Genomic DNA, 18800 nt, shown 5'->3' with positions numbered 1-18800 from the left:
TATAATCCCAGCACTTTGGGAGGCCAAGGCGGGCGGGTCACCTAAGGTGGGAAGTTCGAGATCAGCCTGACCAACATGGAGAAACCCCATTTCTATTAAAAATACAAAATTACGACAGGCGTGTAATCCCAGCTACTCAGGAGGCTGAGGCAGGAGAATCGCTTGAACCCAGGAGGCGGAGGTGGTAGTGAGCCGAGATCGTTGTCATTGCGCTCTAGCCTGGGCAACAAGAGTGAAACGCCATCCCCTCCCCACCCAAAACAAAAAAATTATCCATCTAAAAATGTCAATATTCCAAGTCTCTTAAGAAGCCCTGCTTTAGGGAGTGCTAGTTTCTACTGTGTCTTTTTTTCTTTTACTTTTGTTTTTATGAATATTTACTGTTTGTTACCAAAAACAGCAGTATCATCCATTTTTGTCAGACCGAATGCATGACCAGCAATATGGATGGGTAGGAGCAATTTCAGGGAGCCATTAGGTTCAAATGTCTTCCTCTCCAAGACCCCAATGGGGTCCCCAAGTGGTGTCTAGGAGCTGGTGACTGGCGCCATAGGAACTGCAGTGGGCCTTGTCTGGACTTTGCCAAAGGTGTGGTCTCCCTGGGCTACCCTGTGCATTCTGGCATGACGCTGAGATTGGCATTAGTGTATTGAGGTCATTTCAGATAGCACAGGGTGGCCCAGGGCCATGCCTATGTTCTGCCTAACTCAGAACATAATTTTCTGAAGAAAAAACATCTTGACCCTTAAGTCATTATTAAAATGTTACAAAGTAGGCTTGTGGCTTTTTGTCCTAATGTTCTCCATAAATATGGTGTCTCCTTTGGACTCCCCATTTCTCAAGGCTTTCCTGCTGTATGTTGCCAAGATTCTAACAACAGACTCTGTGACCCCATGTTTTGGCCTGTCGTGTCTTCAAGGCTGCCATGCTCAGTCAGGGGCTCTCCTGTGTCAGGCTGTGTTAGAACTACCCTGGCCTAGAGGCAGTAGAATGGCCAAAACGAGCCCTGGACTTGACCATCAAAACAGACCCAGCTCCAGAGCCTCCAGCTTTGTTCCCTTCACCCTGCATTCCCTGGGGAGTAACTCTTTGCACCTTAGTCCCATTCTGCGTTTCTTGTCCCATAAATTTGAAAGTGCTTTGTAAACTGAAAAGTCCATGTAAAAGCACAGGCCTGTACTGATTATGGAATTTCATGCTCTCTCATCGCTTAAGAAATTGGGTCCATCTTCCAAATGGCCTCAGATTACTTATTTTCTTCTCAGACCAATCTATTTTAGAAAGAAAGAAAAAAGAAAAGAAAAGAAAAAAGGAAATAAGTCATTAATATGTCACTATGGTACAAGACATGGCTTAGGAAATTCTTAGGCCTTGTGTTGAGGTTTTGAAGGACACTGCATGTTCCAATACACCCTGATAAGCAAATAGGCAGTTTACAGAAGGGAGTCTACAAAACCACACTCTGTCCTACTTCAGGAACTCCGAGAAGAAATCCAAGACGGGTGCATCAGGTGGCATCTGAATTTTTAGGAGACGTATCTTCCTCGTGGTCTGACTCTAAAGGTGGAGACTAAGCTCTCTCGGGCCTGCTCACGGGGCTGACACATGCTGGTCAAAAGAATCGGGTCAGTTTTGTGCTCTACGATGTTGAAAGGACAGGACTTCAGGTGCTCGGACATGGAGGTGACTTCATTAAACTCCCAGCTCTTGATTTTGGAGAAGAGGCTGCTGAACTGCCAGATCTGTTGAGAAAGATAGAAGTTCAAAGGTGAATATAGGGGTATTACCCTCTGGCTGGCTTTATTTGGGCACTATAAGGAAATATTCTTCTGTTCTTCATATTCTGAGACTCCAGAGTGTTTAGTGGCTCCTGAAGACATTTGGTAGCCCCTTCTCCAGCATCCTACTCCTAGTTCCCCCTGCCAACCAATAATCTTCCCAACCAGCCCTGTAGTTGTGAGAATCGCTAACACCAATCAGCATAGTGACACATACTCTCCCTTGCTCCTCCACCAGCAAGTGATTAATTTTAAAGTAGATGCACAGTTCAAATCAGGACAATTAGTACCAGTGCAATTCTTATTCCAGAACTTTTGCTGGAGATACCAAAAAGCAGATTCTCTTGTTCTTTCTGAACTTGAACTGCGAAGCTGAAGTCCTAGGAGCTTCCAGCAATCACCAGGGACCACCAAGTGAGAACTACCTTACAATGTAGCCATTATTGAGGAAGTAGAGGTAAAAAACAGAAAGAAGAGATGTCATTTGGGGACATTTTTTGAGCTGTTAGATCAAGCCTTACCTGAAGCCATTACCTTTAGACTTTTTAGTTACATAAGCCAATAAACTCCCTTTATTGTTTATGCCACTTTAGGTTGATTTTCTATTGCTCGAAATTAAAGTATTCTAACTCATAAGAGTCTCACTAGAATGGGAACCCCATAGGAAAATTCTATGAGTTCTGAAACATCCTCTGGTCTTTCCACCTGGGATGTAACGGCAAAGTCACCGTTTTCAAGTCTGGTTGTGTGAGTAGGCACAGCCCAATACTCTTTCAACCTGACTACTTCACCTACAGTTTCTTGTCCTTGTTGCTATGTAGGAAAAGTGGTTTCTTTGAGATCTTAGAACTATTTCCCTTTTTACTTTAAAAATCCATTCTAACGTGAGTATCCTTTAGCCCCAACTAAATTTTCTTTATTTCTTTCTGCAAGGAAATTAGCTTGTCCCAAATAATATCTGAGAGTGGTCAGCCATCATTGAACTGGGGACAAACTTGAGCCAAAAAATAATGGGATTTCTAGTATCTAAATTAAATTATTTACATCTGATGTTAGGAGTTTTTAGACAATACTATTTCTGAAGGCAGTGTGTTAGTCTTCATTCGTGTTTTCTCCTAATATGTGCTAGGTTGGCAGTCAGTGTTTATTTAACACTTGAATTCAGGCACGTATATGAGAGAGAGAGTCTTGTAATTATTTTTTGAGGAAGACTGCTCAGGAATAAATAATGAAAAACATACAAAATGTTTTAGACATAATCGGTAAAAATAGATGCAAACAACTCTAACTCCCCGATGCCAATTTGCAAATACCACATATTAGGAAGAAATTCAACAGTGAGATTATGGAATTATTGACGTAAATGGGCATCATAAATTCATGGTTCATATTACCAACATGTTTACCATGAGAAAGGATGCTATAGGCACTGGGATATGATGAATTAGGAGCCTCACTTCAGTATGGTACAAGCTGGTAGAAGTTATAATACACTTAAACAAACATGACCTATTGGGGAAAAGGAACAAGGTATTTCTGAAGGGAAGCATTCTTTGATCTATACAGCAGAGTGTTTTTTGAACAATTAAATTAGCATTTGAACCAGGGGAAATCAGTGGGCCAAATTCATTTAGAATTTCAAAATGCCTTTATCGAAGGCAAAAACTGTTTTAAAAAATGAGTTGACATGGGACTGAGGAGATTTGTGGGCCTCCTGTATCAATCAGAGTCTAGAGCAGGGAACAGGCAGCACTCAGACTGAGTAATTTGAAGAGAATTTTTTTTTTTAAAGGAATGATTTACAGACACGAGAGCAGGGTATAGGAAAGCCACGAGATACAGTGCAGTACCCAGGGTGAGTAGCTACCTAGAGAGTTATGCCCTGGGCCTGAAAAAGAAGAAGGAATGTCGTTGGATCCCGGAGTGAGTAATTTTGTGTAGAGAGCCACCTGATAAAGCCACCTTCAGTGGAGGGACAGCACCTGCTCAAAGGGTCACAAAGGGGAGGAACCATGCAGGGGGGAAACCAGGAGAATAGATACTTCAACCTCATTCTTCCCTCCCTCCCTCCTATCTCCTGCTGACATGCTCCATTTAGGTTATCCCCACTGGAAGCTGGAGGGCAAGGGAGCCAGCTGAGGTAATCTGTCCAGGTCAGCCTCCTGGGAGACAGACAGGGTGGAGAAGGATGGAGAATGGGTCTTGTGAGCAAACAGAAGATGTTCAGCACACATACGCAGATGAACAGGCACTACCCTCTGGATTGCTATTGATGTGTTTATAGGTCTGTCTTTTCTACTAAACTGACCTCCTTGAGTCAGTCTTATTCTCAGCAACTGTTCCTGTGCCTAGTACCCTGCTTGGCACATAAAAAGCTGTTTAAGGTCGGGCGCAGTGGCTCACGCCTATAATCCCAGCACTTTAGGAGGCTGAGGGGAAAAATACAAAATTAGCCGGGTGTAGTGGTGCATGCCTGTAATCCCAACTACTCGGGAGACTGAGGCGGGAGAATTGCTTGAACCCAGGTGGCGGAGGTTGCAGTGAGCCAAGATTATGCCATTGCACTCCAGCCTGGGCAACAAGAGCGAAACGCCATCTCAGAAAAAAAAAAAAAAAAAAAAAAAAAAAAGGCCGGGTGCAGTGGCTCATGCCTGCAATCCCAGCACTTTGGGAGGCTGAGGCAGGTGGATCACCTGAGGTTGGGAGTTTGAGACCAGCCTGACCAACATGGAGAAACCCCATCTTTACTAAAAATATAAAATTAGCAGGGTGTGGTAGTGCATGCCTGTAATCCCAGCTAGAAGAATCGCTTGAACGTGGGACGTGGAGGTTGCGGTGAGCCAAGATCACGCCATTGCACTCCAGCCTGGGCGACAGAGCAAGACTCCATCTCAAAAAAAATTGTTAAGGCCAGGTGCAGTGGCTCACACCTGTAATTTCAGCACCTTTGGAGGCCGAAATGGGAGGATCACTTGAGACCGGGAGTTCAAAACCAGCCTACACAACACAGTGAGACCCCATCTCAATTTAAAAATTAGTCAGATGTGGCGATGCACACCTGTAGTCCCAGCTACTTGGAAGACTAAGGCAAGAGGATCACTTGAGCCCAGAAGTTCGAAGCTATGGTAAGCTATGATTGCACCACTGCACTTTTGCCTGGGCAAGAGAGAGAGAACTTGTTTGTAAAAAATGAAACAAAAAATTGCTGAATGAGTCAATCAATCAATCAATCAATGAGTGTTGACTTACCTCTCTGTGGACTCTCCAGGAGGTGCCTCCATGGGAATACCTCTTCTTCTTCCATTGCAAAAGGACCATCCCTCTCTCTTGTAACAAAGTGGCACAGATATTCCTCATCAGCACAGACACCTGGGAGAGCTGGGCCAGGCTGACACTGTCCAAGAACCCAGCAATGTACTGCAAAATCTCCAGGGGCAGGCTGGTTAAAGAATTCTGGCTTTTTCCTCCATGACCCAAAAGATGGTTGTTCTTCCTTCCCTCGCTCAGCTCTGGAGCAACCTCCGGCTTAATGGCAAAGGTCTTGAGCTCCTGGCTGTAGATTACTTTTGCCTTTTGCCCTGGGGGACGGAAATGGTTTTGAACAAATGTACATCCCAAGTAGGCGAGGGGGCATCGATGCTGGAACCAGCCGTTGAGACATGACTGAATGTCTGTATGGACATTCTTGAAGTGCAGGGGGAACTCATCCCTCCTGAAGAATTTGTTGCAAGTGAAAGTGAAGGCAGAACTGCTTTTGTTGTGTCTCCTGGTCACACACTCACTGTGCAGCTCCACGTGGAGTCCCCCTGGGGTGGCAGCGGTTAGGTCAGCCAGCACTGTCCCAGAGGAAAACTGTTCTGGCTCAAAGTTGTATGTTTGTGTGGCAAAATCCATGAACAGTCCATCAATGCTTCTGGATTCAGAGATGACGTGGCCTTTGAGTTCTCTTTCCAAAGCACACTGGAGGGTGGTCTTGATGAGATCTGATTTGGGCAGGTCCTCCACAGTGATCCCCAGATCTGAAGTATCCACTGCCTTGTGTTCACTTGGCTTACAACTCAACATGGCATCTCCAAGTCGAGCTCGCTTTCCACAGTAGCTCACAGGAACTTTGAAGGTGTAAACAGTCTTAACTTCCTGAGCCTCAAGCTTGCCATAAACAAAGTCTCTCTCCTTGGGTGTACAAGCAGGCATCTGACCAAAGTGGATCAGCATCCGCCCATTGTGCACTAGATACATGTTATAGTCCTTTGCATCCACAGCTGTTTTCAGTCTTTCCAGAACACCATCCTGCCAAGGGGCAAGCCCTGTGGTTTCCATAGCTGTATGAACGTCCTGCTGCTTCTGATTTTCCTGTGGTTCTTTCTTTTTGGGAGCGCCCTCTCCTTCTACCATGTTATTGCCACTGGAAATCTGTTTCTTTTCTGGGCCATTCTTGTTCTTGCTCTCACAGCTCGCTGATGAATTTGTTAAAGCAGAGGCTGCGTGCTCTTTGCTGAAAATATTTTCCCACTGGCCAAACTTAGCCAGGTCCATCCCTTCTTTGGTTTTGGCTAGCACCTCCCGTTCTTCTTGACTTAGCTCTGCCATCTCCCCATTAGTTGCTGACAAACCGTGTGGTACCAAACTGATATCCACTCCACCCACAGCTCCTCCCATTTCCTCCACACCGGTTTCACCATTCATAGTTGGTTCCTCCTCAGTAGCCTCTCTAGTTTCTGGGAAAAGCTCCACCATTTTCAAGGATCTGAAGAGGACCTTCTGGTCCTGCAGGGCCAGGGCTGTGTCCAAACACTCCTCACTGGGGGTCTCTTTCATGATGTTCTCATGAAGAGTGGTTTCAGAGTCCACATTTGGCCAGCGGTTCCACTCCATGGAGCAGCAGACCACGCTGGCGGGGCACACCTGCAGGTGCTTGGCCAGTTTGTGGCGGGACATGGACAGAGGGCAGCCATATTCGGAGTTGAGGCATGGAACCTGCTCTAAAGGGCAGAGGAGCTGGTGCTCTGCCTCTTTGCACATGTGGAAGGTGGCACCACAGAGCAGGTGGCAGCTTATTACCAGGCAGGAGATGTTGGGTTCCGCAGGAATGTGGCAGTGGCGGTTGAAGCATCCCTCACAATGCCTGTGGTGCCCTGGCGGAGGCCTGCGGGCTTTCCCCTGGACACACCAAGGACAGGGGAAAGAAAACAAATGAATACTGAGGAAATGCTCTGTGCATGTCTGTGACTGTGTTTTAATTGACATATCTGCTGTTTCTGCCTGCTTTTTGTAGAAACCTTGAAATATATGGAAAATCACAATCCCACAATCCAGAAATAACAACTGTAAGTACTTTTTAGAGTTTTGCAACAGTTTATTGTATATATATGGTAGATGTGTTTAGAATAGGAAAAGAAGAATTGAATATAATGGACTACACTGTTGACAATTGTTATTTTTGAGTAGTGGATTACAGGTTATTTATATCATACAGATAATACTATGGATACAACTTTTCATCCTGCTTTTTACCTTGCTATTAGAACACAAAACTAGGTTGTTTTATTAGTTATTCTCTACAAACTTTCTTCATAATGGCCGTGTAACATACCGGAATATGGGTGTGCTATCATTTAATCAACTACCACCAGACGGCGGGCTGGGAGGACAGCAGCCAGCTCTGGTTTTGCTCGCATTTAGGTCCCTAGGATCTAGCATGGGACCTGGACCTTTGTGGGTATTCAGTGCTTGCTGAATGAAGGAATTGCTAGCCATTTAGATCATTGCTGGCTTTTTGACTATTTTATTTAAATTTTCACTAAAACTCTTTGCTCAAAAATCCTTCTCAACTGTTTTCCCCTTACTCTGCATCAGTTTCTTCCAAGTTCTGTCCAGGATCTCTGGTTTGGAAAAAAATTGATAAACATCATTAACCCATAAAAGCAAGTCTGCTAGCTGCTTGGGCTACAGGATAAATGAAGGAAGACCTGGACCTCTCAATGGTGAAGCTTCAATAAGCTCCTGGTGCTTACCATGGTGCCCCAATTTCTTCTTGCTTCTTAGCTCTAGGGGAAAATATGAATATAAATGATTAGTAAGAAAAGCAGTTAGGTTACCTATACTAACAGGGGCTAAAGAGACTTCACACACTGTCTCATTTAATTCCTTCCACCATCCTGGAGGTGTCTTTATCCCCATTTTTGAGTCAAGGAAACAGAAGCTTGAAGGTAAGTAACTTGTCCAAGGTCACACAGCTGCTAAGTGATGGAATCAGCTTTGTAGTCCAGGCCATGCTGGCCCATGCTATTTTCTCCGACCCCCACTGCCCTCTGATAGGGTGTATTACCAACCATGGGATGTGTAACTTCTGCTTCCTATAACTTTCTCCATGACATCAGGAGTTCAAGACCAGCCCGATCAACATGGTGAAACCCCGTCTTTACAAAAACCAAAAAAAAAAAAAAAAAAAAAAATTAACCGGGCACAGTGGCATGTGCCTGTAATCCCAGCTACTAGGGAGGATGAGGCAGGAAAATTGCTTGAACTCGGGAGGCAGAGGTTGCAGTGAATCGAGATTGTGCCATTGCACTCCAGCCTGGGCAACAGAGCGAAACTCCATCTCAAAAAAAAAAGGAAGAAAGAAAGAAAATAAGTTGCTAATATAAGATGCTTTATCCCTAAGTACGTCAGCTTGTACTTCCTAAGAATAAAGACTTATAGTAACATTATCTCACCTAAGAAAACTAAAAATACTTTTCTAACATCCTGTAAAATGCCTATAGTCACATTTCTGCAGTTGTCTCCAAAATGCCTATTATAGTTATTTTTAAATTTTTAATATTTTTATTTATTGAACATTTTTATTGATATATAATAGTTGTACATGTTTTGGGGGTACATGCAATATTTTGATGCCTGTATACAATGTGGAATGATCGAATCAGGGTAATTGTGATATCCATCACCTCAAACACTTTTCTTTATGTTGGGAACATTATAATTCTTCTCTTTCAGCTTTTTTTTTTTTTTTTTTGAAAGAACCTTGCTCCGTTACCCAGTGTGGAGTGCAGTGGCACATTGTAGCTCACTGAAACCTCCACCTCCTGGGTTCAAGTGATTCTTCTGCCTCAGCTTCCCAAGTAGCTGGGATTAGAATCATGCGCTACCACGCCTAGCTAATTTTTGTGTTTTTAGTAGAGACAGGGTTTCACCATGTTGGCCAGTCTAGTCTTGAACTCCTGACCTCAAGTGATCCGCCTGCCTCGACCTCCAAAACTGCTGGGATTACAGGCATGAGCCACCGTGCCTGGCCTCTTTTAGTTATTTTGAGATATGCAATAAATTATTGTTAATTGTAATTTTTCTACTGTACTATCAAATACTAGAACTTATTTCTTCTAACTATATATTTCTAAAAATTTTGTTGTTGTTTTTTGAGACAGAGTCTCACACTGTTGCCCCGGCTGGAGTGCGGTGGTACAATCTCGGCTCACTGCAACCTCCACCTCCCAAGTTCAAGCAATTCTCCTGCCTCAGCCTCCTGAGCAGCTGGGATTACAGGCGCCCACCACCATGCCTAGCTAATTTTTTGTATTTTTACTAGAGACGAGGTTTCACCATGTTGGTCAGGATGATCGCGATCTCTTGACCTCGTGATCCGCCCACCTCAGCCTCCCAAAGTGCTGGGATTACAGGTGTGAGCCACTGTGCCCGGCCCAAATATTTTTAATTGATACATAATATTTGTGCATGGTTATGGTGTATATGTGATATTTTCTTACATGCATAGAATCTGTAATCATCAAGTCAGGATATTTAGGTCGTCGTCTCAAGTATTTATCATTTCTATGTGTTGGGAACATTTCCAGGACTCTCTTCTAGCTATTTTGAAATATACAATACACTGTTGCTAGCTATAGTCACCTACTCTGCTACCAAACACTAAAACTTGTTTTCTCTGTCTGTTCATATCCATTCACCAACTTCTCTTCTTCCCTCTCCCACTATCCCCTACACCCTTCCCAGGCTCTGGTAACTATCATTCACTCTCTTCCTCCATGAGATCAACTTTTTTAGTTCCCACATATGAACGAGAACATGCAATATGTATCTTTCTATGTCTGGCTTTAAGATTTCTGCTCATTTTTGAACAAGGATCCTTTTAATGTCAATTTATTCTATTTGATTGTCAAGTCTTTTTAGCCTCCTTAATCTAGAACAGTCCCCCACATTTTCTTTTTCAGGAGAAACAGCCTTAAATCTCAAGGAAATTATAGTCTGGTTCATTCATTTTATTAGTTCCTCCACTCATTCATTTATTCAACAAACATTTGTTGATTACCTGCTACTACTTGCCAGTAAGTGAGCATAAGACTCACCTGGACGGCTTGTTACAGTCTTAAACACTATTGTTCATTAGAGTCAGCTGTGATGCTTGCTAACCCTATAGATCTGCACTGTTCAATATGATAGTCACCAGCCACATGTGGCTATTTAAATTCAATCAAAATGCAATAAAATGAATAATTCTGTTTCTCAGTCACGTTAGCCACATTTCAAGTGCTCTATTGCCATGTGTGGCTAGTAGCTCATCTTTAGGACAATACAGAATAGAACATTCCCATCTTCACAAAAAGTTCCACTGCTACAGATGCTAGCTGTACCACTGGACCTGAGGGAAGGACGTACTCCTGGAATTTACATGCTTAACACACTCCCCATCCGATTCTTATGCACATTAATAAATGAGAACCCTTGTTCTGGACCCACTGGGGCTACTGAGTGTGAAAGATAAATCACAGTAGAGTGCTCTATACTCATAATAGCCCTGGTCAGGGGCCAGGGGAGAAGTTGCAAGCAGAAGCATCAAACAGGGTCAGGGCTAGCAGAAGATAAACAAAAGTGTTAAAGCCAGAGAAGGAGAGGAGCATAGCGGGGTGGCTGAGAGGGTTGGACTGTGCTGTGGTCTGAATGTTTATGTCCCCCCCAAATCCATATGTGGAAATCTAATTCCCAATGTGAGGGTGTCTGGTGGTGGGGCCTTCGAGAAGTGATTATGTTAGAGGAAGTTCTGCTTACCAGGCCTCTGGTTTAACAAGACATGACCAGAGTGACTCCATCTTAAAGTGAATAGTGAGGCACTCACAAGACACCGGTAAGGTTAATATTTAGGGTCTAAAAATAGCCACATCGCAAGGTGTGATGTTTAAAATTACGGAATATTTATGGCCATACAAAACTTCTCCCACCAAGCCTGCAAAGCCTCCAGATGTCCTGAGAAGGCAGCCCTCTTTACTTAAAGATAATGTTAATGAGCAAGCTGAGGTTAAAAGATTGATGGTCTTTGGTCTTTGGTCTTGATAACACTGACAGCCACTACCTTTAGTGAGCACATCTGCACGTTTCCATTTTAATTTAGCTCCTTATAGTTTCCTTTTTTTTTTTTTTTTTTTTTTTTTGCAACAGTCTCACTCTGTTACTCTGTTGACCAGGCTGGAGTGCAGTGTCACTATCTCAACTAACTGCAACCTCCGCCTCCCAGGTTCAAATGATTCTCCCACCTGAACTTCCCCAGTAGCTGGGATTAAAGGCGCACACCACCATGCCCGGCTAATTTAATAATTTTAGAAGAGATGGGGTTTTGCCATGTTGGCCAGGCTGGTTTCAAACTCCTGACCTCAAGTAATCTGCTCGCCTCGGGTTTCTTATAAGTAGAGACACTAACAAAAGAGGGAGCATTTCTCCTTCCGCTGCGGATGCCCTAGTCTGCAACTGAGTGGTTTCCAACAAATGTGCTACCTTTTTTTTTTTGTTTTGTTTTTGAGATGCTCTCTCTGTTGCCCAGGCTGGAGGGCAGTGGCACGGTCTCGGCTCACTGCAACCTCCGCCTCCCAGAGTCAAGTGATTTTCCTGCCTTAGCCTCTCCAGTAGCTGGGACTACAGGCATGTGCCACTACACCCAGCAAACTTTTTGTGGGGGTTTCATCGTGTTAGCCAGGATAGTCTCGATCTCCTGACCTTGAGATTCACCCGCCTCGGCCTTCCAAAGTGCTGGGATTACAGGAATAAGCCACTGAGCCTGGCAAATGTGCTTCTTTCACGTGCCTCAAATCCTTTCCTTTGAGAATCCAAGAACCCACTCTTGGTGTCTGGATCATGACCCTCTTTTCCCGCAACATCTTTCTGGTGTCCTTGTGTGGGGATTGACGATAAGAAGAGACTCCCCGGCCGGGCGCGGTGGCTCAAGCCTGTAATCCCAGCACTTTGGGAGGCCGGGACGGGTGGATCACGAGGTCAGGAGATCGAGACCATCCTGGCCTATAGGGTGAAACCCTGTCTCTACTAAAAAATACAAAAAACTAGCCGGGCGAGATGGCGGACGCCTGTAGTCCCAGCTACTCGGGAGGCTGACGCAGGAGAATGGCGTAAACCCGGGAGGCGGAGCTTGCAGTGAGCCGAGATTGCGCCACTGCACTCCAGCCCGGGCGACAGAGCGAGACTCCGTCTCAAAAAAAAAAAAAAAAAAGAAGAGACTCCCACTCGGAAGGAAAACAGTCTGTGCAGCATCAATTGGCCGACTTTGGGTAAGTGGGGCTCATTTTAGAATTATTAAGCCATTCCAGGGGACAAGGATGCTTGTCCACTGCTACTTGGATTTGAGGCCCAGGACCCAAGGAGTTAGAAGCCCCAGGGTTTATTTGGGAAAATGGATTTGGCCCTATGAGATGTTTGCCACTATCTTCTTGGGAGTAATCCACCTTGTGCACTCTGTTGCTGGCCTGAGTGTCCTGCTTCTTGTCTCCTGTTGGCTTTCTGCCTTTGTTTCACAGAAGCCCTGAGGCTGCCACAGAAAGGATGGCCCAAACAGTTTAGCATATTCTTTTTTCTTTTCTTTTTCTTTTTTTTTTTTTTTTTCTTTTTTTTTTGAGACAGAGTCTCACTCTGTCTATCAGGCTGGAGTGGAGTGGTGCGATCTTCATCTTCGGCTCACTGCAACCTCCGCCTCTTAGGTTCAAGCAATTCTCCTGCCTCAGCCTCCTGAGTAGCTAGGATTACAGGCACTCACCACCACGCCTGTTTAACTTTTTATTGAGACGTAGTCTCGTTCTGTCACCAGGCTGGAATGCAGTGGCACAATCTCGGCTCATTGCAACCTCCGCCTTCTGGGTTCAAGCGATTCTCCTGCCTCAGCCTCCTGAGTAGCTGGGACTATAGGCACGTGCCCCCACACCCAGCTAATTTTTGTGTTTTTAATAGAGACAGGGTTTCACCATGCTGGCCAGGATGGTCTGGATCTCTTGACCTTGTGATCCACCCGTCTCGGCCTCCCAAAGTGCTGGGATTACAGGCATGAGCCACCACGCCCAATCTAATTTTTGTATTTTTAGTAGAGACAGGGTTTTACCATGTTGGCCAGGCTGGTCTTGAACTCCTGACCTCAAGTGATCCACCCACCTCGGCCTCTCAAAGTGTTGGGAATTACAGGCATGAGCTACCACGCCCAGCCACCAAATAGTTTAGCTTTTACTCTCCTTGCCTCTCCTCTGACTTAATTCAACACTTGTCTGAGGGACACTGGAAACGAGAAGTCGCTCAGGATCTAGTCTTTTTGTACCTTAATTATTGGAAGAGATGGGCAAAAACTTCTCCATTACTGCAGTTACAAGTTAAAGTGTGGTATTTAACAGCCATATGTGACAAGATTAGAAATGCCCTTCAAGCAAAAGCCTCTTTTATGTCTGTCCCTGCAAACAATTAGCCCCAGAAGGGAGGACAGGAGACAGGAGACTTTCTTAACAGTTTTCTCTTGTCTGTTAATCAGAAGATCATCTTTCATTGGCTGGTCAGGGACAGCTGGGCCCTGTTTCCTAGACCCAGAATGTCATTTTTGCCCTGAAATAGTTTTGTCAGGGGATCCCAAGTTACAGCTTGCCCACTTCCCTTGTTTGGTTCAACATCTTTTTTTTGCTGGGTTCCTCATGGCATTGCCTCAGGTGACCATGAGTCTGCTTACTTGTTCTTATTATCTGATATGAACAAGGGGACACTACTGGCTCCAGGAGTTCCTCCCTTGGCCAAATTGGCACTAATAATTCTCTTGTCCCTTTTAGTGGAGCTCAGCTGGAGGCAGTACAATCTTGCCGACAAGGAGTGGTATTCAGCACCTTCAGTTCTGGTATACCAGTTCTCATACCATATCTATCCTGAAGAACTCACTGCTAGGGTGCATTTTAACCAATTAGGGAAGGTTTAAATTGGATGGGCTTAAGATATATATATATTTTTTAATATAACACTGGTCCCAATATCCTTTGAGAGGACCGGAAAGGTGGACCTCAGGTGTTACAGCGGCCCCAAACACTATACTTCGGCTTGATTTATTTTATAGAAGGGAAACTAAGTGTGGAGAAATACTCTCTGTGCAGGCCTTCCTAATGGTTAGCCAGGATAAGGATTTAAAATACGCTTGTATATGCTTGATAGAAGGAAAGAAAAATGAGGGACTAGACATAATTCATGACCACTTATGCAAGTGCCTCCTAATCCCAGGCTTCCCCCAGCTGGTCCTGGACTCCCCACTGTAAGGTCAAGTGCTCCGGAGGAACAAAGTCAGACTCCTAGTTCCCCAGAAGTGTCCAAAGTATTATTAACCCCTGTTAGTTATTTGGGGATGTCTGATGTCCTGCCATCACCTCCTCCTTACCCTTCAAGCCCTGTCTTACATTCATTACCCAAAGAGCCTAGCCCCACCAGCACCACTCTCAGTGGGGCCTCTTACCAGCCGTCAAAGTTGACTCTTTGCTCTCTTCAGGAGTTGGCAGATGGTGACAGGGGCACTCTATGGGTATATGTACCCTTTTCTGTGCCTGACAGCCTTATGCCAGGAAAAATTCAGCTGATTTTTAGAGGGTCTAGGAAAATTCATAGATGAATTTGAGAGACTAACACTGACATATGAATTAACCTGGCAAGATTTGCATATACTCCTGTCTACCTGCTTCACAGAAGAAGAAAAGCAGCATATTATGGGAGCTGTTAAAGCATATGAAGATGGAGGGGCAGCCTGCAACCAGGGGCATGACATCTATCCAGTAGGAGGCACAGCAGTGCTTGACTGGGACCTAAATAGGAGTTATTAAGAGGAAATAAGTTTGGGCAGCCAAGGTGGGCAGATCACTTGAGGTCAGGAGTTTGATACCAGCCTGGGCAATGTGGTGAAACCCTGTCTCTACTAAAAACACAAAAATTAGCCATATGTGGTGGTATGTGCCTGTGGTCCCAGCTACTTGGGAAGCTGAGCCAGGAGAACTCACCCGAATCTGGGAGGCGGAGGTTGCAGTGAGCCAAGATCTTGCCACTGCACCCCAGCCTGGGCACCAGAGTAAGACTCCATCTTGAGGAAAAAAACAACAAAAAAAGGAAGTAAGAACCTAGAGAGTAGAAACCATATGATTATTTGCCTCCTTGAAGCAATGAGATTTGGCCGGGCGCGGTGGCTCAAGCCTGTAATCCCAGCACTTTGGGAGGCCGAGACGGGCAGATCACAAGGTCAGGAGATCAAGACCATCCTGGCTAACATGGTGAAACTCCGCCTCTACTAAAAAATACAAAAAACTAGCCGGGCGAGGTGGCGGGCACCTGTAGTCCCAGCTACTTGGGAGGCTGAGGCAGGAGAATGGCATAAACCCGGGAGGCGGAGCTTGCAGTGAGCTGAGATCTGGCCACTGCACTCCAGCCTGGGCGACAGAGCGAGACTCTGTCTCAAAAAAAAAAAAAAAAAAAAAAAAAGAAGCAATGAGATTTGTGATAAAGCCTGTTAATTATGGTAAAGTCAGGGAAATTACTCAGGGAAAGGATGAAAACCCAACCTTGTTCCAAGGGCACTTAATTGAGGCCTTGAGGAAATATATTAACACTGACCCTGACTCCAAGGAGGGACAGGCATTACTAGGAGTTCATTTCATAACCCAGTCTGCTCCTGATATCTGCAGGAAGCTACAAAAGCAACCCTAGGCCCCCGGACTTCCATAAATCAGCCTTTAGACATGACTTTTACAATTTTCAATGGGCAAGATAGGGCAGAGGAAGCAGAGAAAGTAAAGCAAACCTCCCAAAAGGCCCAGCTTTTAGCTGCAGCTTTGAGCTCTCTACCCCTTCAGAGTCAGCCCCTTATCCCCCAAGCCCTGCCAGAGGAAGTGAGCAGGCAGAAAGCCCCATTCTGGGCCTCTGAGCCACTGTGCCCTAGGTATAAACCAGTGTGTTTTCTGTAAGGAGGCTGGTCACTGGAAGAGGGAATGGCCTGTGCTCCCAAGAGAGTTGTTGGCTCCTGAACCCATAATGGCCCAGCAGACCTAAGAGTGACCGGCTCCAGACTTCACACCTCAGTTCCTGTTGGACAATTAGCCATTGCTCTGGAGGAGCCTCGGGTGACTCTTGAAGTGGCAGATAAGATTATTAATTTATTATTCAATACGGGAGCAGTTTACTTTGTTCTGACCCAGAATAATGGAGCCTGTCTTCTCATAGCTGTACAGGCATTGATGGGCAAGCCCAGAAATGCCACTTTCCTTATTCTTTAAGCTGTCCTTCAGGGACTCTTGTTTTCTTGCATGGCTTTTTAGTACTACCTGCATGTCCTACCCCTTACTGGGGAGGAATTTATTGATTTGGCTGCAAGCCATGGTTAACTTCAGAGCGCATAAAGCAAAGGAGTGTTACTTTTGTTCCTGTCCCCTGAGGAGAGAAAAAAGGAAGATAAGGATGCATTTTTCTGCACCTAATGCATCCAGATCCACGACCTCTGTTTGCCCTTGAATGGAATGATTCAGATACTCATTCAACCTCACAACTAACCTGGACAGTTCTCCCTCAAGGGCTGCAGGACAACCCACACTTGTCTGGAAATGCTGTAGCTAAGGACTTGAAGAACCTACAACTGCGAAAGGGCACAATTATCTAATATGTAGATGATTTGCTCATTGCTAGCCCAACTAAAGAGAACTCAGATAATACTACTGTTAAATTGCTAAATTTCCTGGGAACTAGTGGATATAGGGTGTCACCACACAAGGCTCAGATTTCTACTCAGAAAGTCAAATATTTTGGATATGTCTTTTTTAATATTTTTTATTATTTACTATTTGTTTCTCTTTTTCTTATTTGTAACACTCCTCCAGAATCAATTTGGGATATATCTTAACCTCTGGTACCCAAGCAATAGCCTCAGAATGGAAGGAAGCTCATTCAAGAGCCCCGGACCAAGAAACCAATGTGGGCCTTTTTAGGAATGACTGGGTTCTGCCACTTATGAGTGCCTGGATTTGGGCAAACATTTCAAGCTTTTATGTGAGGTTCTATAAAGGACAGATTTAAAACCCTTTGATTGGAATGAGAATTGCAGACAAAACTTCAATACTATCAAAGTGAAATTGGGCTCTGCTCCAGCCTTAGGAATCCCCAACTTGGATAAGCCATTTTTCCTTTATGTGGCCAAAAAGCAAGGTATGGCCTTGGATGTTCTTGTCCAAAACTTGGGGAATATTCCACAGCCAGTAGCCTACTTTTCTAAGCAACTAGACCATGTGGCTTCTGCATGGCCTGGATGCCTTTGGGCTGTTGCAGCTACTGCTCTTCTGGTAGATGAAGCTAATACACTAACATTAGGACAGCACCTGGAGGCTTTGGCCGCACACCAAGTCCAGGGGTTCCTAGAGGCTAAAGGGCACCAGTGGATGATGGGAGGATGTTTATTAAAGCATCAGACCTTTCTGTTAGACACACCAGACGTAACTCTTGAAATTCGCCAAGTAAACCCAGCTGCTTGTCTGCCAGAGTCCACAAACACTGTAAACCATTCCTGCCTACAGGTTATGGAGCAAATTTATTCTAGCAGGCCAAACTTAAGGGATGAGCCCCTTACCAATCCTGAGGCAGAATGATTTACAGATGGAAGCTGAGCTAATTACTCTTACTAGGGCCCTGCAGTTGGAAAAGGATGTAAAAATTAACATTTATGATGATTCCAAGTATGCCTTTTTAATGCTTCATGGTCATGCCAACATTTGGAAAGAGTGGGGACACCTGACCACTAAGGACTCCCCCAGAAAACATCACTCAGATATTTTGAGCTTGTTAGATGCTGTTTTACTGCCAAAGGAAATGGCTGTAATTCATTGCAGAGCACATTTTGATGATATTATTAAAGGAAATGCCCTTGCAGATGTGGGGGCCAAGGCCACTGCACTAAAAGAGCCAGTTACACTTATGGGCATCCTAGTGCCCACAGCCCCAGATATAGCTGAGCCAGTTTACTCCAAAGAAGAACAAAAATGAGCCAGGGATCACGATTTGGCCCAGGCCCCCTCTGGCTGGCTAATGGTAATAAATTACTAATGCCAAGTGTCAATCAGTGGAAAATAGTTAAGCATTTTCATAATTCCACTCATTTGGGAAGGGATTCTTTATTTCAGTTGATACCTTATTTATTTATGGGAAAGCTTTTCAAGACACGAAAACAGATGACTTGAGCCTGAAAGCTCTGTGCCCAAAATAATCCAAACAGCCAGCCATTGCCCCCATGTCTAGTTAAACCTCTCCAACATAGAGGAACCTATCTGGGTGAAGTCTGGCAACTGGACTTTATTTAAATGCCTCTCTGTAGGGGATTCAATTATTTACTGGTGTTTATTATTACCTTCACTGGTTAGGTTAAGGCTTTACCCCACTTGATCCAAAAGAGCTTTAGAGGTCTCAGCCGGGCGCGATGGCTCATGCCTGTAATCCCAGCACTTTGGGAGGCCGAGATGGCTGGATCACGAGGTCAGGAGATCGAGACCATCCTGGCTAACACAGTGAAACCCCGTCTCTACTAAAAATACAAAAAATTAGCTGGGCTGGTGGCAGGCACCTGTAGTCCCAGCTACTTGGGAGGCTGAGGCAGGAGAATGGTGTGAATCTGGGAGATAGAGCTTACAGTGAGCCGAGATCGTGCCACTGCACTCCAGCCTGGGCGACAGAGTGAGACTTCATCTCAAAAAAAAA

At 44.8% G+C, this 18800-nt stretch overlaps 1 protein-coding gene across 2 annotated transcripts in view; it reads right to left on the bottom strand.

Annotated features, from left to right (window-relative positions):
* Positions 1 to 362: 362 nt before the first annotated feature.
* The window catches only part of FBXO40 (F-box protein 40), a 36512-nt gene continuing 18074 nt past the window's right edge, over positions 363 to 18800 (bottom strand). Inside the window, exons 1-4 of one of the 2 annotated variants that reach the window (XM_023214424.2) lie at positions 8111 to 8141; positions 7793 to 7825; positions 5028 to 6938; positions 363 to 1742 (exon numbers count right to left, since the gene is read on the bottom strand). In XM_023214424.2, coding sequence (XP_023070192.1) covers positions 1527 to 1742; positions 5028 to 6938; positions 7793 to 7795 — 2130 coding nt within the window. In that variant the 5' untranslated portion in view covers positions 7796 to 7825; positions 8111 to 8141 and the 3' untranslated portion in view covers positions 363 to 1526. Of the gene's footprint in view, positions 1743 to 5027; positions 6939 to 7792; positions 7826 to 8110; positions 8142 to 18800 lie in introns of those variants that run through there. The other variant, XM_023214434.2, reaches the window with a different exon arrangement.

This window comes from Piliocolobus tephrosceles, chromosome 2 (assembly GCF_002776525.5).
Source record: "Piliocolobus tephrosceles isolate RC106 chromosome 2, ASM277652v3, whole genome shotgun sequence".
NCBI lineage: Eukaryota > Metazoa > Chordata > Mammalia > Primates > Cercopithecidae > Piliocolobus > Piliocolobus tephrosceles.
This window is presented reverse-complemented; position numbering and strand designations above follow the sequence as displayed.